This window comes from Corythoichthys intestinalis, chromosome 16 (assembly GCF_030265065.1).
Source record: "Corythoichthys intestinalis isolate RoL2023-P3 chromosome 16, ASM3026506v1, whole genome shotgun sequence".
NCBI classification, from domain to species: Eukaryota; Metazoa; Chordata; class Actinopteri; order Syngnathiformes; family Syngnathidae; genus Corythoichthys; species Corythoichthys intestinalis.
Genome location: NC_080410.1, coordinates 30157086 through 30180741, shown reverse-complemented (window position 1 = coordinate 30180741; position 23656 = coordinate 30157086). Strand labels below are relative to the sequence as shown.

At 38.3% G+C, this 23656-nt stretch overlaps 1 protein-coding gene across 1 annotated transcript; it reads right to left on the bottom strand.

The window, feature by feature from the left end:
* Window positions 1-1094: 1094 nt before the first annotated feature.
* Window positions 1095-23297, bottom strand: si:dkeyp-113d7.10 (uncharacterized). Its single transcript, XM_057817710.1, has 4 exons — window positions 22575-23297; window positions 12792-13292; window positions 11089-11255; window positions 1095-10919 (listed from the first exon to the last, which is right to left on the bottom strand). Exons 1-4 carry the CDS (start codon window positions 22921-22923, stop codon window positions 10725-10727), a joined length of 1212 nt encoding a protein of 403 aa, XP_057673693.1. The 5' UTR covers window positions 22924-23297; the 3' UTR covers window positions 1095-10724.
* Between the last annotated feature and the right edge of the window lie 359 nt (window positions 23298-23656).

Here is a 23656-nt window from a genome sequence, read left to right as displayed (position 1 = left end):
GTTTGTGCTGAGAGAACAAAATACCATTGTTTAAAAAAAAAAAAAAGTTACAATATTACTCATTACTTGTGTATTCTTTTCAATGGATACTTTTTTACTTTTACTTGAGTACATTTTTTTGGATGACTACTTTTACTTGAGTAATATTATTATGAAGTATCGGTATCGTATTTCTGGAGTTGACAATATCGGGTTATCAGATATCGTTTAAAAAGTCATTATCAGACAACTGTCCTTACAATTTCTTTGTGTGAAACTATGCAGTCGGGCATGGTCATTAAATTTAAAGTGGCATTAAAATACATTAAATGAGATTTGCTGATACCTGTAGAAACCCTGTACAGTACCCATAGTACAGTATACAGTAATAATAACAGTTCATACATGAAGTTGTGCTGAGAAAAAAACATACCATTGTTTTAAAAAAAATAAGACATTGTAAGCTGTTACTCACAATGTTACTCCTTGAGTATTCTTTACACCAAATATTTTAATTGTACTTGATTAAATTTTTTGGATGATTACTTTTACTTTAGTAATTTTTTGAAATAACGTTTTTTTTACTTGAGTAAAATTTTTGGCTATTCTAACCACCTTTGTAAATAATCTTAATCATAATCAGATCAAATTAATAGTTGTAAAATTGAGAACTGCATTTGTGTATATTTGATTGGTTTACAGACAAGACTTAAAAAAAAAAAAATAAATAAAAAACTATAAACAATACGGGAGTGTAGTTTGACTAATTTTGAACACAATTGTAATTCTTTATTTTTTTAACTTTTAATTTATCGTTTTTCCTTTTTGTATATTGTTTTCTTTTAAAATTATGAATCAAAGGTCTTTAAATGCTTGTTAAAATAGTTTTAGAATGACTCAATTGATGCACCTGTATTTTTATAGTTTATTGGAAATATAGTTTATAGTTTATTGGAACTGGAATTTTCCTTTTCTTCTTGATATCATTTCGGTGCCATTGACGACACTAGATGCCTCATCAATTTGAACAGGGAGGTCAACGCCTTCCCCATTCAAATGCATCTATTTCCATCAATGGCAGCTAATATGTAAATAAAGTAAATACTGGAAACAAGTTCATTGGTCAACATTTATTGACGATCAACACTAAAACATTGAATATTTCACATCAACGTTCAGCAAATACAAAAAGTATCAAAAGTATTGCGTCTAATGACGAAACATTTTAGCAACGTTACAAAACGTATGCACGATTGATCTCTTTTTTGTGTGTGAAGCGTTTCGCCTCTTCCCTTTTGCGTCTACACCACTTCAAGTCAACAAAAGCAAAAAAGTTGTTGTGCAGCCAATGGAGTGAGTATTTAACAATCCACTGCTTGAAAATGAAGCAATCGATTAAAATTGAAGATTGAATCCCAATGTTTTTCCACTCAAAATGTACAATTCGACCACATCGTACAAACATCAGCGACGGGCAGCACGAATACGGCATAAAATGCAGACCTGGCTCATTGCACGATTGCTGATAGAATATACGCGTGCAATTATACTCATGTTACTCAGGACATTTGTTGTTATTCAAGTACAACATATCTACAACTGTTTAGTATGTGTATTAAAAATACTGTAAGTATTTGACATTAGTGTCAAGTCGCACAGACATGGGAAGTGAAGCACAAAAAAACAGATCAGTGTGAATTAAATGCATGGCATTTTCACAGTAAGTAGTAAAGTTGTTTTTTCTATCTACTCAATCCAAATACAGTATCATGAAAAATTACGGTTTTCTGTCTTCTGTATTTCGATGTTTAATTTGATGTTATGATGCACTGTGTACACCAAAGCAAGTTGTGTCACAGAGCATATACAGTCTTATAGCCATTGAGTTGAAGACAGCTGGAAAAATGGTAATGTTTGACGGGTTGACTATGTGCACGCTGGAATTTATCAATATTTATGCTTATGAGAGACTTTTAGATGAAGAACAGAGAAAAAATTCAATCTTTATGAAGGCTGAAACTAGGCTATAGCGGCGATGAAAGGAAAACCAAACCAGAAGAGTGAGATGCAATCTGAAATTGGTTCCGAAAGAACAATAAAAAAGGTGTTTCAGCTAACACCAAGTGCTTTTTTGTACAACGCCATAGGATTATTTTCTAACGCCTTTCATTGAGTGTGGTTATTGATCAAATGAGAACATAGTTTGAATGTGTCATTCTGGGGAGAAAAAAAAGCGCCATTTCATGAGGTAAACGCTGGCCGTAACAAACATTTTAACAAGTAAATGGAAAGTACATTTTCTGAGAGAACTGGTTCAAAGTTCAGTTAAAAAATTAATCCACAGAGAACTTGTCCCAAAAAAATTATTGATCATCACAGGAGGATAGCTTATGGTTCCTCATATTGCAACTGTGCATTATCGCATTTTGATGAAACGCACGAATGGTGGCAAAAACAAGGGCTGTGAAACACCCATTTCTGACTATACGATATCTACCTAAAAAGTCTGCCACAATTCAATTTTGACACGATTCAAGGGCGTTTGATGGATTTAAACAACACGTACACGATCAATTTCAACTACTGTATTGGCCCGAATATAAGACGGGTGTTTTTTGCATTGAAATAAGACTGAAAAAGTTGGGGTCGTCTTATAGTCGCGGTATAGACGTTATACCCATTCACCACGCTAGATGGAGCCAGATATCATTGAAGCGATGTTCTGTCATGACAGATCTCAGCTACTCTCAAGTTTAACCAGTTTGCATTATTTTATTACAGTTTTTCCTTATTCAGATTTGTTTCAAGGCTACAGTTAGTTAGACTTCACTTTGATGGTTAATGCGGTTATTGCAATTTTGTTGTTTTATCACAATAGATTGGTTTATTTACATTTCAAAAACCAGAAGCCATTCATTTACGAATGTGATTGCACTTTAGATATTTAAATGTTCAGATATAAAGAGTTGAATGAGGAAAAATAACATGCTTTTCTCTCAAATATATTGTTACAATCATTTGTTTCCGATGTACTGTAATTATTTTCTATATAAAAATTAATTTGGTGTTCAAAAAGTCTTTTTTCAAAATTGACTCTTGAAAAAGAGGGAGTCGTCTTATAATCAGGGCCGTCTTATATTTGGACCAATACGGTAAATCAAAAAAACCAAAGTAATTTGGAGGTTTTTGACCATCCTGTTGCTGAAACATTTTAGACTTTTTAATGACAATATTGGCAGATGGTTTGTTCAAATCATCACTTAACTGATCAATACATCGTTACTAGAGGTGTACATCACCAAGATATGATATATTGCTTATTTGAACAATAATTTATTTGCCAATATTCTAAAGTCTGCCATGATTTAATTCGATAAGGGCCTTCGATCACTGTATTTTTACACCCCTCGCAAATACTGATGCAAATATCTATAAAATGAGTTTACAGTTTATTTCAGAGTTGTGCTGGCACTCAAAATTCAAAATCCATTCTTCGGCACCACAATGAGCACGTTCACCAAGCTCAAATTTGGATGTTCATCAACTTTTGTTCATGGAACTTGTTTGGATTCCACCTTGACGAGTAGTGATGTATAAATGAATATACAAAATTGTAACAATGGAAATTACAGGTGTGTCAGGAAATTCAATGAGTGATTTTTGGCAACGGTCCATAGTATCGCAGAGCAATCTGGTGCGCCAAATTTCATTTCAAAGTACACCGCCTTCCCAACCCTGATGTAGCCGTAAACGCTAATACAGTGAGTATTCATGTAGAATGTGCACCCTCAGCTTTTTTTTTTCTTTTTATAATGCAAAATGTTCTAACTATACACAAGAAATTATGACAGGTGGTGAGCTCAGGACAGGTGTGGGGGGAAGGGTCATGTCACTTTGCCAGCACTGAAACTTGACAACAAACAAACAAAAAAAGCTCATATCACGGATGAAAATGGTAACATTTAAACCAGTGGTCCTCAAAAGTGTGGTACGAGTACAACCAGTGGTACGCGGGCTCCCTCTAGTGGTACTCGAACGATTGACGGAATTAAAGGTTCAAACAGAACTTAAAATTTCAAGTAGACTAATTTCAATTAAACTATCAAGTTTTGAAGGAAAACCAAAAAACATGTTAACGGTGAAAACAAAATGTTTTAAGTAAACTGGAATTCAGTTCAAGTAAATATGTAATCAGGGGCGCCTCGGTGGCAGCGGCGTACACAGACAACAGAGCTAAAGACCCTGGCTAGAAGTTTACACAAAAATTCAAGTGCGGTCCACAAACCTGATCATTTAAGTTAATTAAACTCATTTAATCAAGTTCAGGATATTAACTTGATTAAATGAGTTAGGAATGCTCAAAATAAGTTACTTAAGAGAATTTAAATGTGAGTGTTGTCTTCTTAAAATTTTTAGTTAGCCTGCTTAAAAGTAGAGTTGTCCGATAATATCAGCCTATCAAAGCATTTAAAATAATATCGGTTTGTCTGTATGTTGGGTTAGAAATTAAAGCACAAGCTACAGCCTTTGTGGATGGGCTGGTCACAGCTTGGCACAGCAGCTGTACTTGGAGTGACCTCTAGATGTCTCCCAACTAGGATGCTTGAGATCTGTTAACTGAGGGAAAGACCCTAACCAGTCGTGGTGCACAAATGAAATGAACAATAAATGAAAAAAATGAATTGTAAACTCATCAAATATAACTAATTTGTCACCTGATTGCAATAGTCGCTAAGAAAAGTAATAAATCTCAAATATACTTAAAAATGTGTGCAAAAGCTCAGCAAAAGGCATCCTGGGAATTGTCATTGCATTGGCATGTCCTATAATTGCCTGCCTGAATTTGTATTGCTTTGTCACCCCCCCCCCCCCCCCCCCAGTGGCTCTTTGGGGTGACGAGTGTAAACGTGATTTGTGAACGATTCATTTTATTTAATTACAGACATTTTGCTCATTTCATTTTATTTATATGGGACATTATTTTGGCACTTTTTCCTATAACCACTATAGTTTGGTATCCTGATGTTTAGAATGTTTATTTTATTAGGAAAACCTTAAAGTTGTTACATTTACCATTATTAAAGCATCCAGTGGGGCATCACAATACAATTAGGATTAATATAGGTATTAGATTTTTGGAGCTGGACATCATCGGGATATCGGTTATCAATTAAAAAGTAATTATCGTACAACTCTACCTAAAAGGACATTTTACAGTGCACAAAAGATTCACATTGACTGTTTTGAAACTGTTTCCATTCAAATATTTAGGAACTTCAACGTCGAGCGCTCTCACTGGCAACCAATAAGGTAATGTGATACTAATAATCAGAGAGCCAAGTATTTTTCATGGTGGTACTTGCTGTAAAATCTTTGAGAACCACTGCTTCAAACCACATAAACCCGCTTGCAAACATTTACCAAAAGTTGTCAGGAGGTTCCATTAAAGTCGAGAAAAATGGAAAAAAATAAAAGTGAAGGAATTCACATCAATGCCCGGCCGCCGCCAGTTGCTTGTCATCCAAACCAGCGGTGACCGGTGGGCTGAGGTAATGAAAGTTGTGTGAGTGGGAAGCAGTCCAAGACCACCTCCACAACGTGAGGTATGCGGACATGAGGTGGAACAACAGGAAGTCACAGGCGGAACACTAACAAAAAAAAATTAAAGACGACAATCCTGAGATGAGCCCACATCGGCCCCAGAACTTCCGGAAAGGTCGCAGAGAAACTGACATTGTCGTGGTTGACACCAGAAGGGGTTCCTGCGCTTGTCACTCTTAACAGGAAAAGCACTGCTGTCACTTTAAGAAGACAACGTTTACATCTTGTGAATCTTTTTTGCCGTCGCTGATCAATTTTTTACTTGTCCAGTGAACCTTCGCCTGATTGACGAGTTTTTAGCCATCCTTTTTTTGGTGGCTTTTTACAGTTTTTGACAAGAGTTGTAACTATTGTGACATTTAGTGGACATGTGAGATGCGAGTTCAGTTCCTTCGGGATTTTAACTCTTCATTCAAATAAACAGAAAAAAGCTTTTCCAGGCGGTTAAGTCAGGGGATGTCATCATTAACAGGTAGGCGTGGCTCAGTGATAGTGTAGTTGTTCCCCGACCCAGAGGTTGTGGGTTCAATTCTCCGCCCTTATGAACTCATCTAGGTATCCTTCAGCAAGATACGGAACCCTACATTGCTCCTGATGTTGCATCACCGGTAGGTAGATGAGGATATACTGTCAACACGCTTTGAGTGCCTTAAAGGTGAAAAAAGGCTCTATACAAGTATAACGCCATTTATCATGAAACTCATTCACTGCCATTAAAAGTGATACATGTCAAATCCATTTGAACTGGCGTTGAATAAGGAAGGTTGTTCATGTACAGTATTTTCTTTCAGTGTTGTAAGTGGTAATATGCCAATGTTACTGCATGGTCAATGTAAAATCTATTTATTTTGGGCCATGATTACACGAGAACAATCTTGCGCTATATGCAAAAAATTGAGCTGTTGGAGCAGTTTTTATGTTGAGTGACACAATGTGGCAATGCCACCACTACAACAATAACAACATTATGCATCTATATCAATGACGTGTTCTGCAGAGGTGTTGAACGTTGGTTGGACAGTTTTCAACCGCACACGCCATGAGCTACGTAGATTTTTGCAGAGTTGTGTGTTGTTTTTTTTGCTTGAAAGTTTGAAGGAAGCGAAGTTCACATTTTTGTTTCTTATTTGACCTCATGACTTGATGTTGGACTGAATGAACACGATTAGAGTAAAGGGAACCTTGGACTTAAAGACTTGTTGGCTCTAATACTCTCTTTTACTGAAAATATATTATTCGAAACACATAAAATATTGCCCATTGATTTAAAAATCTAAAATATTTAGTACATGTTACGACCAACGGAGGGCGCCATGTTTTATGCGCTCAATGGACGCTCAGCGTGATGACGTACTGTAGTTTGTCACTCACTAGACAAACACTACCGGTCTTCTGCAATTCCTGCTACGCGGCGAGATGTCCAACACATGCACACCCTGGTTAAAAGCGGGGAGTACTTACTATTTTGATTTTATTGAGTTTTTTTATTACCTGTTCATTGCCTCAAAATACGTTTTGCATGTGTTTCCCTCGCATACTTTTAAGCATTGTTTTCTTGTGGTAGCTTTAAAGCAGATTGCTAATCTGTTGACCACATTAGTCACGTAGCATATTTAAACCAACTTAATTTAATATTACTACTTTTAACTATTTTCTTAAGGCATCTTTATTATGTTTTGTCTGTATGCATCTAAACAAAACAAGCTGAAAAGCGCACGGTAGTACTTTGGGTGTCAAATTCGCCTCTTGTAGCACGTTTCGCCGGTGTAGCACATTTTGGCAGAACACCGGTTTTGTCATACTCTCATCTCGTCTCATCCCGTCTTTCCTGTTCATTTTACTTTTAATGCTCGTTTTGTGAAATATCAACAGCGCTGTCATGGTCGTTAATGTTCCTCTCGGGTTCAAATTGAAAGGGTTGAACAGATGACATGTTTATGTCACTACAGTCATACTCTGGAAGCCTGGCAGCGTAACCATGTGATGTCACCGCCCTGCGACGTCAACAACAATGGTGACCTACTAGTTAAACTAATTTTACAAATTGTATAAAACCGAAAACATCAACTTGTTTTCACTCATAATAACGTTTATCTTTTAAGCACTACAAGTCTTTCTGTCCGTGGATCCCTTTAACCTGACTGATTGACAAAATTGACAATTTTGACACCACAGATTATCATTGGCCACATAGTTTTATCAGATCCTGCCAACTGACATCAACTCATGGTAAGTGCATGTTAAAAATTCCTTACCGGCGTATTATTGAAACTTGTCAGAACATCCGTGTTTACAGGACTAATAGATGCGGGGAAAACTGCTTGAAAACTCCAAAATAATGGAAACACCTTAAAAAAAATCACCAAAAACTAATTTAATATGGTGTAGATCCACCTTTTGCGTCAATTACAGCCTCAATTCTCTGAAGTATTGATTCATACAACTTTGTTTCCAAAGGAATTTTAAGCCTTTCTTCAGTTAGAATACACTTTAACTCTTTTTGAGACGATAAGAGGTGGAAATTGACGTCTAAATTGAATCTCTAAAATTGACCATAAATGCTCAATAATGTTGAGGTCTGGGGATTGTGCTGGAAATATGAGAAGCTCAACTTCATTAGAATGTTTCTCAGGCTATTCTTTAACAATTATGTTCAACAATTATGATCCCAAAATGTTAGGTGTATCCATTATTTTGTCCAACCCCTGTATATTGGAGCATTGTTGGCACCTACTGTTCCGAAATCTGGAAGTCAGTTGCCACCTAAAACTCACTTTTGCGTTTCAACTGTTTAGACAGCGACGACAGAAGGGAGCGTTGTCAAGATTTCCACTCTGGAAGGCGTTTTCAGCCCCCGAAAATAGTCACCGTGTAAACGACGGGGCTCGTTTAGGAGTTTTTGCACCCTCACCCTCATTGTCGTTGTCGCGTAAACGGCCCCCAAGATGTGTTTTTCAGGCATGAAAATGGGTCAGGGGTTAAAAAGGTGAGAACAGTGTGGAGGACATATGTTCCGGCGTTTTGCCAAAATGTCTACATCCGCGAAGGTTCCTACTGTATATGAGGCAAATGTGACACCCAAAGTACTACCGTGTGCTCTCAACTTGCTTTGTTTAGATGCAGATACAGGCAGAACGTACGAAAAAAATGCCTTAAGAAAGACTTAAATGTCGTTATATCAAATAAGGACAGTTTAAATACGCTACGTGACTAATGTGGTGAACTGCTTTAAAGCTACCACAAAAAAACACAATAGTTAAAAGTATGGGAGGGTAATACATGCAAAAAGTATTTTTGAGGGAACGAAAAGGTCATAAAAAAAATCAGTAAAAACAAAAATAGTGAGTACTCGCCGCTTTTAACTGCTGTGCGAGTGCGTGCAAATGTTGGCGAAATGGCGCTGAGCATTGTGTATAGCGATATTAGAAAGAAGCTTGCGTTTCTTCTTTTATATTACCGTTAAATACACAAGCTTGACGCTAACTTAATGGGAGCTATTTTTTCACTGGAGATTTGGCTAGCTTTGGCAGTGTTCGACGCAAGTTGCAACAAACGGCAGTAACTTTGTTATTCAGCAAAATATGAAAAGGATTGAAACCGTTACTCACCAAATCCAATATGCTGGCAAATGCATTCATCTGAAAAAAATATTGGGAGTGAGACCTCCCTTCGTCCAGCGAACGTGAATTTGTGCTTGGAGCAAGATCATCTGTCGCAATTAGCGATCTTTGACGCTATACTTTTTTCCACTTCAAGCTTGTTTCTCACTTAGCGGTTGTGAGACTTAAAACCTCGACAAAGTTGCTCTTCCAGCTAAGCCTAGGCTAACATTCGTCATTGTAAGTTTTTAATTAGTTTGCATTTTGAATTTGAAAGGAAAATGTGTTTTGTTTTTGGCAAACTTTTTCATGGTGCTAATCAGTTGAAGCAACTCACACATGGAAAAATACTATTGTACAATGTTTTAAATGTATTTATTTTGTATATTGCAGTTACCACGATTTGAGAGGTCAATAAATTGAAGAAATGTACGCCTTGTGTTTTGTTTTTGGGTTCGCTGGAATAGCATCACTGACACACAAAGCAACAAACAGGGGAAGGGGTGAGCGCTGCCGCGCCACTTTTGGCTGCATTTTTGACACATGACAAATAATAGCGAATCATGTACTGCGGTGTGACAGATAATTTTAGTGGTTTTGGAACCGCGACTTTTTCATACCATGGTAAACCGTGACACCGGAAACCGGCACATGTCTACTCCCGACACCTCCCCCCTTAAAAAGTTTCTCCTTGATCTACACGATTCACGTTGTTCACCCTTTTTGACTTCAAAACGGCGAATTTCGCCAAAAGGTGAGAGATTTTCATGCCTGGTTTTTCTATCACCGTCCATGGCATTCAATTATCATTTATGATTCGAATTTATACTACTTTGACTTAAACTTGAATATTGGACCTGCACATATTTCAGGTTTGGTAACTGCAGATTTTGCTTTTTTTCCTTCTTTTTTTTGAAGAAAAATTACTTTTAGTTTTTCTCTTTCTTTGGGTAAGCAACCCGTTTCAAATTTAGGGTTTTAAAAAAAGAGTGATGAGGTGTTTTTTGTCAATTTTCAGGCACTGCTATAATTAATTCATTGGCTGACAGCTCGGTGACAGACGAACTCATGTTGCATTATAAAAATAAGCTGTTTATACAAAAACCACATAGCAACATTAAAACTCATGTAAACAAATCAACAACCTTCCTACTGTTCTAATGGCTTTAATGTTCTTATAAATTAAATGTTTGGCTGCCATTGATGGCAATAGACAGACGAGCCAGTTCAAATTAATTTGACATCTATCGCTGTCAATGGCAATGAATGAGTCAAGTGCTTTATAAATAAATGAGATTTTACAATTTCTTCAGTTTGCCTGAAATTTTGTATTACACCCCCCCCCCCCCCCCGAAACAAATGTAGGCGTCAATTTAAAAGTCGAAATAAGAGTCGACTTCAATGTTCTAGGGATTCTACGAAGGTCGAGACAACCCTGACCGAAGTAGTCATTGTGACGATGAAGGCGATTCCGACATTTTTCCCGTTTTGGCATCTTTCACATTGATTGCAAAGCGTGAGTGCGTACCGGCGTGTGCTGTCGGCTCACGACTGATGTTTAGCCCGCAGGTGGCCATGGAGGCGGCTCGCCGAAGAGAAGCGCTTACCACAGTGGGAACACTGGGGTGGCGAGCCGCCATCGGATGTGTCGTGAGTCTGCCGGTGAGCTTTGAGCAGCGACGCACGACTGAACCGGCGGCCACAATCTTGGCACTCCGACCAGATTTTGCGACGCTTCTTCTGCAAGGCAAGACGGGACTCTTAAATGTGGTACGTGGGTATTAACTCATTGGCTGCCGTTGACAGCGATGGACTTAAAATGGGCGGGACGTCCATTGCCGTCACTGGCGCTGAAACATGATTTATGGTAGCTAATGAGCTCACTTTGTGCTTATCGCAGCAACCGTACCTTTTTCCATTTCTCCTCCTCGTTGTCATCATCATCGCCGTCATCTCCGTTGCCGTTGTCGTCTTGGTTCTCTCCGGCGTCGTGCGTCCTCTTGTGGTCGTCCGGGAGCTGCGACGCCGTCAGCAGGCGCTGCAACATGGAGGCCGACGAGCGCACGGCCACACTTCCTGTTGGGTGGAACACAGGTATTATAGTCGATGAACGCGAACAAAATTAAGTTAACTACAATCAAAAAACATTTTTGTTAAATGAAGAAAAACTGATTAGGGAAAAAAAAAACACCTAAGTCAAACTATTGTGTTCACAAAACTAACTAAAACGTAATAATTTTAAAAACCCTATTGCTTAATTTTTTGTATTTAATATTTTTATTTGATATTTACATGCCATGCATATTTTTTAAATGTCACATTTGTGTTTTTTTTTATTCATTTTCAATCCTGTGCCTTACAAATAACCAAAAAGTATGAAAAACTTAAAAAAAAAAACATTTTTTTAATTAATTAATTAATCAATTCAAGAAGGATTAGAAATGAATAAAAACTAGCAAATCCGCTCCAAAATCTACTTAAAACTGAATTAGAGAACTTAGAAAACTTATTATAACTAAACTGTAACAAACAAGTTCAAAACTAACTATGACCATCTGGCTCCCTCTGTTGGCTAACTTGGGACCTACAGGCAACAATAAGTCCGCAAATAATTGATGTAATTAATAGAGGTCAACCAATATGGGATTTTCAAATGCCGATGCCAAAACCTAAAACTTTTTTTGCCAACCGTCAATTTTGTAAGCCGCTTTTTTTTTTTTTTTTAAACATATAGATTATGAAAGGCATTTTTTTTTTTTTTTAATTGCATCAACAGCTTCAAATTTACAATGATGACCTGAGACTTCAGGAATTAATTCGGTCTAGTGCTACCAAAACAACAAACGCAGCACTCCTTTTTACAATTATACACTCACCAAGAACAGTTCATTATTTCAAATAATTTAACCCACCAGGACATCAAGGCAAAATGTAAACAAAAGAGTTGAAGAGTATGCTCGCCATGCTAAAGCTAATGCTAACACAAGTGCTACGAGTTACAATTAGAGTGTAAGGATCACTCAGTAACCACCTTAACGGGCTAAAGCAACATTGCATATTCTATCATGGATGATAAAAAAAAAAAACATTCCAATATTTACAAAACAGGTAAGCCTGAAGCTTCCTGTCGCAGCCTGCCTTCGAACTGCTGCAGGGAGCTTCCGGGGTCCCACTGTCAGCGGCCGCAGTTACCCATACAGATGCCCAATCAAAATCCTTTTTTATTGGCTCATTTATTTTCTTAATCGACCGATGTTGGAAAAAAAGTCCATATATCGGCCCGATATTTTAAAAAAATAAAAATAAAAATTAAAAAAAGAGAGAAACAGGGCTCTGAGGATCATTGTTTGTACGGTACACCCCTAGAATCTACATCCCAAATTTCATTCTAATCCATAAACAAATAACAGAGGAGTAGCAATTTTAATTCTGCAATAAATCTAATCAGCCCGGCAATTTTGTTTGGCTGTTTTTTTTAACAATGTTTTTTGAAGTTCTTACAGATGTTTTCATATTAATTTTTGATTACAGTCTGTTAATATAGGTAAAAATAAACATCTTAGTGTCTAAAAAAAGAAAAACATTTTAAGTTCATCAGCTGTTTAGCCTCACCTGAAGGGCTGAGAGGCGGTTCGGGTGGTGGTGCGGCATCGTGTTCGGAGGAGAGGACATCCATTTCTTCCAGTGGCGTCCAGCGGGGGTCCTGCAAGGGGTCCAGGGTGAGCGTCATCACGGGAGGAGGCAGCAATAAGCCCTCGCTGGAGCGGCGCTCCCCTGAAGCCCCGCATTCAGGCTTCCAAACGTCTCCGCTCCATTTGCGTCTGAACGCCTCCTCGTCAACGGCGTCAACGGCGCCCGTGGAGTCAGTCCCTTTGGCCGGCTCTTGGTGGCAGTCTTCGGGCGCGCCCTCGGACGCGGCGGGCGAGCTCGAGCGGTCTCGGGCTTCTCGACGTGTGGCGGCACTGCGGCGGTCCAGCCGGGCCTGCAGTGTCTGCCTCTCGCGTTCTTTCTGTGTGATCTCCAGGAGGAGGTCATCGAAGGACGCTTCCACCATCTTCTTGAGCTGGCACAGCGCCGAATGTACCACGCGTTCCATCGCGCACTTTAACTGCTCTGAGTGGCCACAACAACAAAAAACAACATTGCCTGGTGAGGGGACACACAAGCCATGCAGCCAAAAACCCTTAAAGCAAGGGTGTAGCTTTGGTCTCCATATTGGTAGGGACGATATAACAGCATAGTCTGCATGTACACTTTTTGCTGGGGACGGGACATTAATAAAACCAAACAGATTGGGTGAACGGGGGTCAGAGCTACATTTCTAACGCTCATCATTTTTCTTAAGTCTAATCAAATAATTTTCGCCATTTTGTTTTGAGTGTTAAAGACTAGTTTCAAGAAATCTAAGTGAGTAAAATTTTCTTGAAGCACTGGCAGATATTTTCACTTATTTCTAGTAGATTTACACTGAAAACAAGGGAATTTAACTAGTTTTAAGAAGGTGTGTTTTTGCAGTGCATATGTATTGGTTCAGGTGATCCACCGTTTGATTCAAACCTTTGTTTTAAAAACCTACTAAAGAAACATTTTGAAAACTTCCAGAATAAATGTCTGGATTTTATTAGCAAATTTAAATTGCAATATTTGAACATAAATTATATGAACAGACACAATAATTACAAACCTGTTAATAATCTCTTAATTACCCAGGTATGCCAAAAGTAAACATTTGTCTTAAGATTTTCAGGAGCAAAATTAGTGGTGTGTTCCCCACCTCCACAGCACTGATGTCTTTTTACATTACTTACAGTGGCATTTGCTGACGTAAAAAACTAAAATTCCTCGTCTTTGAAGGGGGCGGAGGAGGCAGCATGTTATATTTGAGTCGGGGCTGAGGTTGCGTGTGTGTGGGAGGGAAGGGGGTCAAGTCATCAGCCAATCAAACGTCCGTTTGATTTTTAAAAATAAATAAATAAACAAACAAAAAAAACTGACTAGCAGATTCAGCAAGTGAAAAGGGATAAATCTAAGTTTGAACTTTGAACATATGTAATTCACTTACTAATGGTAGGGTCAATTCTAGTGCTGCAACGATTAATTGATTAACTCGAGTATTCGATTAGGAAAAAAATATTCGAATTAAATTTTGTTGCCTCCAGTATTCGTTTAATTAAAGTGGCGTTGTAATGTTTCATTTTGAAAGTGTTTACATTTAGTTTATTGATTAGGGTGGATACATTGCCCTCTGGTCTGCCTCATTTCACATGGCTGAATCCAACTGCTCCCTGTTAAGACCAACGCAAGCCAAGTTTTTCTTTGGGCTAATGTTTTTTAATGCATTCATAATTTAGTTTATATGTATATTTAGCCTTTTTTGTGGGAATATGAATGAGTCTGAACCATTTGTTAAGAGCATTGGGAAAAAAAGTTAGCATTTTATACCATTTAAGCTAGCGGACTTTTCCCATGTAAGTTAGCCAATTGTTGTTTTGTTGTACAATGTACATAGATCCTCATTTATTTATTTTTAATACCGTTTGAGGCTTAGCTCAGATATTTTAATTTTTCACGTTCCTTTTCCGATTACTCGATTATTCGAACTAACTAGTTCAACGATTAATCGACTATGAAAATAATCGATAGCTGCAGCCCAAGTCAACTCTATCCTTAAAACATATGGGAAGACACTCTAAATGAACTATATATCTGAACTCATTAAATAATGCAAATAAGGTTGCTTAAAAGTTGGTGGGGACAATTCGAGCATCTTGAAAAGTTGCTAGTGTTATGTCCCTACCGTCCCTATGCAAACCTATGCCCTTGCCTTAAATACCAAATGTGAAGTAAGGTTGGCCAACCATGTTTTTCAATAATATCAATGGCTAAACAATTATAAGCATATTTTTGTTTTGTTTTTTTAACGCAACCCTTCCAGATTCTTTGTTTAACCCATAGCAACGCCCTTGACAACAAAAATGCTTTTCTTCGACAATCTTCGGAAATTACGTCACACAGAGATCTGCGAGGGAAGTCCGCCATAGAACAGTATTGTTGCATTGCTTCTCGGTAAGATGCCACAGCGGTGTGTGGCGATGTATTGTTCTCAATCTAAAGAAAAGTTGTATGAGTGGCCAAAGGATAGTAGGGCACATAAATGGACATCTTTCGTTCGCACGAAGCGAATGAATTTCACGCCATCATCGAGTAGTGTTCTCTACTACAAACACTTCAAAGATGCCTGCTTCCTCAACCGGTCTGCTTATGATCAAGGATTTGCAAAAAAGTAAGTGTGATTTTTGGATAGATGACTGATGACTTTGTCAAAGAAGAGCTGCCAACTGTTGTGGAATGAACAGTGGAAGCTAGCGACGTTAGCCGAAAGCTAATTCGTGGCAATCCCCGATCATAGTTCAGGCATGAAAATGGGTCAGGGGTTAAAAAGGTGAGAAGGTGTGGAGGACATATGTTCCGGCGTTCTGCCAAAAATGTCTACATTGGCGAAACGTCCTATATGAGGCGAATTTGACACCCAAAGTACTACCGTGCACACTCAACTTGTTTAGATGCATATAGGCAGAACGTACTAAGAAATGCCTTAATAAAAGACTTAAATGTAGTTATATCAAATAAGGACGATTTAAATGCGCTACTTGACTAATGTGGTCAACTGCTTTAAAGCTACCACAAAAAAACACAATGGTGAAAGTATGTATATAAAACGTAAAAAAAAAAGTATAAAAAACTCAATAAAAACAAAAATCGATGGGTCTTGTCTCCATTCCATGTCAGGTATTCTGGGCACATTGTTTGCATCCTGATTAGCGTCTGGCTAATACATGTACGGCCCAACATAAAATTCCAACCTGCTCCTCTTCCTCCAACTCTTCAAAAACTTGGATCTCCTCACTTGCGCTCGATCTATCACTTATATCGCTGTTTGAATCATTGTTTGAAGGGCTTTGTAGGGCGGCCGTATGGAGCGCTGCCATCGCTGTTCTCGGTGTGACGTATCACTTCCGGGTTCGTCCCCTTTCAGGCTCGAACTTCGGAAATGCGATTATTTTGTCAAATATACAACATATTAGAGCTGAAACGAATACTCGAGCAACTCGAGTAACTCGAGTTTAAAAACTGATCCGAGTAATTTTATTCACCTCGAGTAATCGTTTATTTTGACAGCTCTAAGCATCACGTTTTGCTCGGACTACTTTTAATGCGGGACAACGTGCTGATGTCACGTGCGGGGAGGAAGAAGGGGAAAAAAAAAAAAACTTACTGTAGCTGAAAGCCGCTACAAGCGACGCCGACGTTGTTAAATACTAGCCCGCACGATGCTACTTGCCGTTAGCGTCTGCTGCGTCTCATAAAGATCACATGTATGTTGACCTAGATGCACCTATCAGACTCGGCCGCCTCTGGGCAGCGTTAGCAAACAGCCGCCATCTTAAAGCAGTAGAGCGCTAAGCGCTAATAAAGAGCTCTAAGCGCTAATAAAGAGCTCTAAGCGCTAATAAATAAGATTAACGTTACTGTCATTACTAGCTCACGTAACGTTAGCCCTTGGGAGGGCTAGGTTTCTATTAATTATGACCACTGTCGATGCGTGGCTAACGTGTCTTACATACAGGCTTTAACATAACTTAGCATTGTGGAGTGATGAGGGTGTAAAATAAAAACTTAATAATGCTAATTATCAATTTTAGCTCAGTAGTCATTGCTGGCTAAAACACCAAGTAGCACTGGTCCCTAATGTGCTCCAATACAGCCTGTATCATACATTTATTTTGAACACTGCAAAAACTCAAAATCCTAACAGGACTTACAGTTTAGACTAACTTAAAACTTAACTAGAACTTAAAAATGGCTGGACACCAATAGAAATTCAATTGAAACACGTGGGGAAAAAGTGATGTGTTTTATCAAGCGTAACAGCATTTTTAGGTAAGATATTTACGTATATATATAAGATCTAAAAAGTTTTCGAGTGAAAGCAGTGAATTAGTCATTTTTTTAAATTCTAGTTACAGTTTGAGATGCAATTGTTGGCTGTTTTCAACAATATACATTGAAAATAAAGACATTGATTGACTGAAAATGGTTCAAGATTTGATGAAATGTCTTGTTTTCTCATGTATATTTATAATTGCTCTTCACCTAAAAATATATTTGTTTTATCCGATTACTCGATTAATCGATAGAATTTTCAGTCGATTACTCGATTACTAAAATATTCGATAGCTGCAGCCCTACAACATATAAATTATTTTTTCATGCTTTATTTGTTGGCCAATGTTTAATTACTTTAATTTTGACCTATTTGGCATTTTATGAAATTACTTCACATTTGGTCTTTAAACAATGGATGTTTTTGGTAGTAAGGTTATGCAAGGCTATATGGAAAAAAACTCGCTATGCAAGCTAGCACCAAAGAAAGACTTAACATTCAAAACTTCCCCTATACTAATGAGTTGTTTGCTGTTATTTTTCACCACATATTTGACAGCAAGAACTACTTCTTGTACTCAAAAGACCAAAAGAAATTGTAAATAAATTACATTTTAAATAAATAAATGAAGTGTATTTACTGTTATTTTTTTAAGGTGGAAAAAATTTAAAAAGAAAAATATTTTTAAAATAAAAAAAATAGATATATAAGAAAATATTTACCATTAAAACTCTGGCTTCCAGCGGAGAAAAAGTGGAATACGAGGAAAGATAACAGCTCATAAGCAGCAGATTAAACCCAGGAATGATCATGTTTCAGTTCTATTGACAGCAAAAGATGTCCAATCAATTTGGACAGTCAAATTGTTTTTGACGTATATTGCTGCCAAAGAGTTAAGAGTAGAGCTGTCCCGACTTCTCGACGTCATCGCTGACGTAAATGCGTCTACGGGCAAAACATACTGTCGACGGGTAATGACGGGTTTAAAAAAAAAATTACATGCAGATAAAGTTTAGAATGGCAGGCGCTCGCGATGCAAGCGGTTGTCACTGGCACCCCCAAGGGGGCCGCTGTTATTTCAATGTGACCGGCATTGTCAGATTGAGCAAAAAGGAAGAAAATGGGCGAGCGAAATAGAGAGAGCGAGATCGGTGAGTTGGGAAAGTGCGCGGGTAGCGCGGAGTTGGCATCCCCCATGTTTTTGTTTTGGTCAATAAAAGTATTCATAAAGAGCCATTCGACGCCTCTCGGTGTTTTTATGCACGCCGCCACCTTCCTGAGGAGGAAATTGGACGAACCGACGACAACGAGCCAAGTGAATCGCCGGTTCACTCCTCACTACGGCGAAGAGTTGAAAACACCGCCAATTACCAAAAAGGGCAGAATTGGTAACACGTGAAAGCGGCATAAAGCCAAATTATTTCAAGGAAAATATAGAGGGTGCCACTGTGTGTACTCTTTGCTAAGCTGAGCTCTCATACCACGGTGGCACGTCGGCTATGAACGAACACTTGAAACGCCGTCATCCAAGTGTAATTTTCGAAGACAACAAGAAACAACAAGCTAGCGGATTGTAAGTACATATATACATACAACTTTCTCACAATTTTTTTTAATGAAAGTTGCCTTTATGTGCGTCGTATCAACATGCATTTTTATTTAATAAAATAATTAATATATATATATAATTATATAATATTTTTTTATTATATATTAAATAATGTAATAATAATATAATAAATTTATTAGGATCATGGAAGCTCCCACTTGGGGAAAATATATTATATATACTGGATATACATACATATATATATATATATATATATATATTAGGGCTGTCAAAATTATGGCGTTAACGCGCGGTAATTAATTTTTTTTTAATTAATCACGTTAAAATATTTGACGCAATTAATGCACATGTCCCGCTCAGACAGTATTCCGCCTTTTGGTAAGTTTTGCAGCAAGGCTTTTTGTGCTGTCTAACAGCGAACTCTTGTGGTCGCTTTGCGACATGGTTTATTGTCTTCTTGCCAGTTCAATATGGCTTCACGACAGCTCGGGCTGACGCCTACGTTGTAATGTTGTGCATATATGATCCTTGGACAAGATTTGTCCATAAGTATGGTTGTTGTAAAGAATGTACATATTATGTTAGTAAGCGAAATGTTATATTTTTTGTATGAGACGCTTTTTGTTTATGTTTAGTGAACCTGTATAGCGTGCTAAGCTAACGTTGTTGCTAATGCAATGCTTGTGTACTTTTTTTTGTAGTTTTACGACAGTCTAAAGAGGACAATGGTTTGAGGCCATTTTATTAATAAATCAGATGAAAAAGGAAGAAGTCTGATTATTAAGGCGTCGTTCACTAGCTGTCTAGCTTTGGAAAAAGTAGACACTTCAGAGTGAGGACAGCATAGACAGATTTAAATGACAGTAGAGTGAAATGCCCACTACAGTTCTTATGTACCGTATGTTGAATGTATATATCCATCTTGTGTCTTATCTTTCCATTCCAACAATTGATTTTACAGAATATATATATAATTTACAGAAAAATATGGCATATTTTATAGATGGTTTGAATTGCGATTAATTACGATTAATTAATTTTTAAGCTGTAATTAACTCGATTAAAAAATTTAATCGTTTGACAGCCCTAATATAGATAGATAGATAGATAGATAGATAGATAGATAGATAGATAGATAGATAGATAGATAGATAGATAGATAGATAGATAGATAGATAGATAGATAGATAGATAGATAGATAGATAGATAGATAGATAGATAGATAGATAGATAGATAGATAGATAGATAGATAGATAGATAGATATCCTTTTTATACATGATATAATAAAAATATATGGAAAAAGCAATGGCCTGCTTACTGTAATCCATGACTGCACTAATGTTAGTTACTTCATATTATAAAGTATTATTGTGTATACACATATAGCAGTACACTATAAAATTAATACTTAATTTTTGTTACTGTGAGTATGTGTGCCTTTCATTCAAAATAATTGTGATAATATTTCAGTGTGCCTTCTACTTTATCTATTTTCAGGTTAAAACAAACAAAAGTTGAACAGTTTTTCCCCTCCCAAAAATGCGGAATGTACACCAGAAAAAGCATCTGAACTCACACAAAGTATTCTGAAAATGGTTGTCCGGGACATTGCAATTCATTTTAACATTTAGAACAATATAGACAATGACATACCACAAAAAGAGTAAGAATTGTTTTGACTCCTGTTAAAGAGGTGAAGTCTCAGTGTTTCTGTTTACATTTTTTTGCACTAGTTAATGCCAGCAGCATTTGACCTCATTGTTTGTGATTTATTATTGATATTTATGTTATTTATTTATACGTTAATAAAGAATTTAGGTGTTCCAAAATGTTTTATGTGAATTAATAAGCTTCAACAAAAACTTTATTATTAAAGTAGTAAAAAAAAAAATATATATATATATATATATATATATATATTAGAGCTGAAACGAGTACTCGAGCAACTCGAGTAACTCGAGTTTAAAAACTGATCCGAGTAATTTTATTCACCCCGAGTAATCGTTTATTTTGACAGCTCTAAGCATCACGTTTTGCTCGGACTACTTTTAATGCGGGACAACGCGCTGTCACGTGCGGAGAGGAAGAAGGGGGAAAAAAAAAACTTACTGCAGCCGACAGCCGCCACAAACGACGCCGACGTTGCTAAATACTAGCCCGCACGATGCTACGTTGGTACAGGTAGCGTCTCATGCGTCTCATAGAGATCACATGTATGTTGAACTAGATGCTAAATGACAGACTCGGCCGCGTCTGGGCAGCTTTAGTAAACAGCCGCCATCTTAAAGCAGTAGAGCGCTAAGCGCTAATAAATAAGATTAACGTTACTGTTCTGAAGTAACGTTAGCCCTGCGGAGGGCTAGGTTTCTATTAATTATGACCACTGTCGATGCTTGGCTAACGTGTCTTACATACAGGCTTTAACATAACATAGCATTGTGAAGTGATGAGGGTGTAAAATAAAAACTTAATCATGCTAACTATCAATTTTAGCTCAGTAGTCATTGCTGGATAAAACACCAAGTAGCACTGGTGCTAATGTGCTCCAATACAGCCTGTATCATACATTTATTTTGAACACTGCAAAAACTCAAAATCCTATCAGGACTTGCAGTTTAGACTAACTTAAAACTTAACTAGAACTTAAAAATGGCTTGACACAAAGAGAAATTCAATTGAAAGACGTGGGAAAAAATCCAAACTTTTAAGTGATGTGTGTTATCAACCGTAACGGCATTTTTAGGCAAGATATATATATATATTTTTTTTGTAATAAGATCTAAAGTTTTTTGAGTGAAAGCAGTGAATTAGTCTTTTTTTTTTTTTTTTTTAATTCTAGTTACATCTGAGATGCAATTGTTGGCTGTTTTCAACAATATACATCGAAAATAAAGACATTGATTGACTGAAAATGGTTCAATATTAGATGAAATGTCTTGTTTTCTCATGTATATTTATAATTGCTCTTCACCTAAAAATATATTTGTTTTATCCGATTACTCGATTAATCGATAGAATTTTCAGTCGATTACTCGATTACTAAAATATTCGATAGCTGCAGCCCTAATATATATATATATATATATATATATATATATATATATATATATTAGATTAGTCGACTAATCGTAAAAATAGTCGGCTGACTAATCGGGAGGAAATTTGTCGTTTGGGACAGCCCTAGTTAAGAGGCTAAAAAAAGGAGGATTTGGGGGTCAGCAATTAAAGGGCTATCAAAATAGTTGGTGATCAAACGTGACAGCCCTACCTATTATATGAAAATCAGGGTGCCTCTTTATCAAAACGTAAACAAAATTCTAAACTCGGTGCCATTGATGGTGACAAATGTCTAATGTGTGACCTCTGCCAGCCTGTCGCAGTTAAAATGGATGAGACATTTATCTCCATCAATAGCACCGAAACATGATCATTCACTGCCAGTCCTCTAACGTCAAATGGATAGACCATCTAGCTAATCAATAGCTGCCAATGACTTCAAGTAAATGAGCATTTCAAACGTCTGGCAAAGGTTTAATGGTTTGAGGTGGAACTGTGACAATACCAGGTATAAATCGTTTTCCAAACAAAACACTTAATTTGAAATGAGGGGCTAGCGAGGTGCCAGCAAAACATTTTTTTTTAATTGAGACCTGTGTTGACATAGGTAACGTGAGACCCGCCCCCTGCCACGTTCCGGCCACACCCTCTTCCTAGAGGGAGCACGTGACCCCTTCGCCATCTTTGGACATGCTTTTCGTCCATCTTTTGTTTTTTTTTCCCCCCATCGCCTGTCAATCACCCGCGCGCGAGTGTGATTACGTAACATGCTCGGTACGCGTCGTTGTGGTGTTGTGTAACTGCGGCTCAGCTCGCCTACCTACAACGCGGCCCCGCTGCTCCAAGCGGCGGCTGTCAGTGGGTCCGTCGCTGGGTCCGCGGGGCTCGGCCGGTTGTTCAGGCTTTGTTCTGCCCGCATCCGGACTCTCGTCGCCGGCCGCCGCCTGGCCCTCGCGGCGCTGCTCGTCGTGACCTCGTCGGGTCTCCCAAGCCTGCAGGCGCAGCCGGAGGCGGCGGTTCTCCTGCTCGTGGACCGCGGCCTCGAGGAGCAGCGCGTTGAGGCTGGAGCCCACCGTCGAGCTGATCTCTTGGACGGCCAGCTGGACCACCTGCTCCAGGACGGACTCGAGCTGGCCCTGGAAGAACGGAATGTACACTGCTCCGTTCATGCTAGCGGCTCATGCCGGGGCCCGAGGAGCCGCCGCCGCCGCCGCCTCCGCGTCAGCGTGTCGTGTCGGGGACGGGTGGTTCGCTGTTGCTGCCCGCCTGGAAGCGCTCTTCGGTCAGTGTCCTCTGTCGCTCCCGCCTCCCCGGTCCTTTCTCCGGAGGTACCGTAATGACGCTAGTGGAAGCGCGTTGCCCTTTCCCGCCCACATGTTTGGAAGCCATTTTGATATTGGCACGCGTCTTCGGTGGCGGCGCGGCACTCCCAAACGCCTAATCGAAACGCTCGTACTCCTGGGGGCCGCAAGACTTTTGCCGAATCATACAATGGAGTGGAAAGTCAGAGAAAAGCTAAACAAAGCTCCACTTTAGCTCACGCCGCATGTTCCTTCGCCCAACCCCCAAAATGCGCAATATACAAACACGCCCCCTCAAAATTCCTTGCGCGTTCCCTCTGGGCGTTACGGTCATTTTGGGCTGGTTACGTCATGACTCCTTGGAAACAACTTTATTGACAAAATGTTTGTTACTGACGCTTTGAAACTAGGGTTGCCAAACGATTTTTAATCGAGTTACTCACAGCTTAAACATTAATTAATCGTAATTAATCGAAATTCAAACCATCTCTAAAATATGCCATATTTTACTGTAAATTATTGTTGGAATGGAAAGATAAGACACAAGACGAATATATACACTCAACATTCTGTACATAGGTACTGTATTTGTTTATTATAA

Excerpts from the sequence above, each read along its gene's own strand:
- si:dkeyp-113d7.10 (XM_057817710.1), bottom strand. The coding sequence starts at position 22,923 with ATGAACGGAGCAGTGTACATTCCGTTCTTCCAGGGCCAGCTCGAGTCC. Across the intron at positions 13,293-22,574 it reads GCAGCGGGGCCGCGTTGTAG|AGCAGTTAAAGTGCGCGATG; the intron begins GTAGGCGAGCTG and ends GTGGCCACTCAG. Across the intron at positions 11,256-12,791 it reads ACCGCCTCTCAGCCCTTCAG|GAAGTGTGGCCGTGCGCTCG; the intron begins GTGAGGCTAAAC and ends TCCACCCAACAG.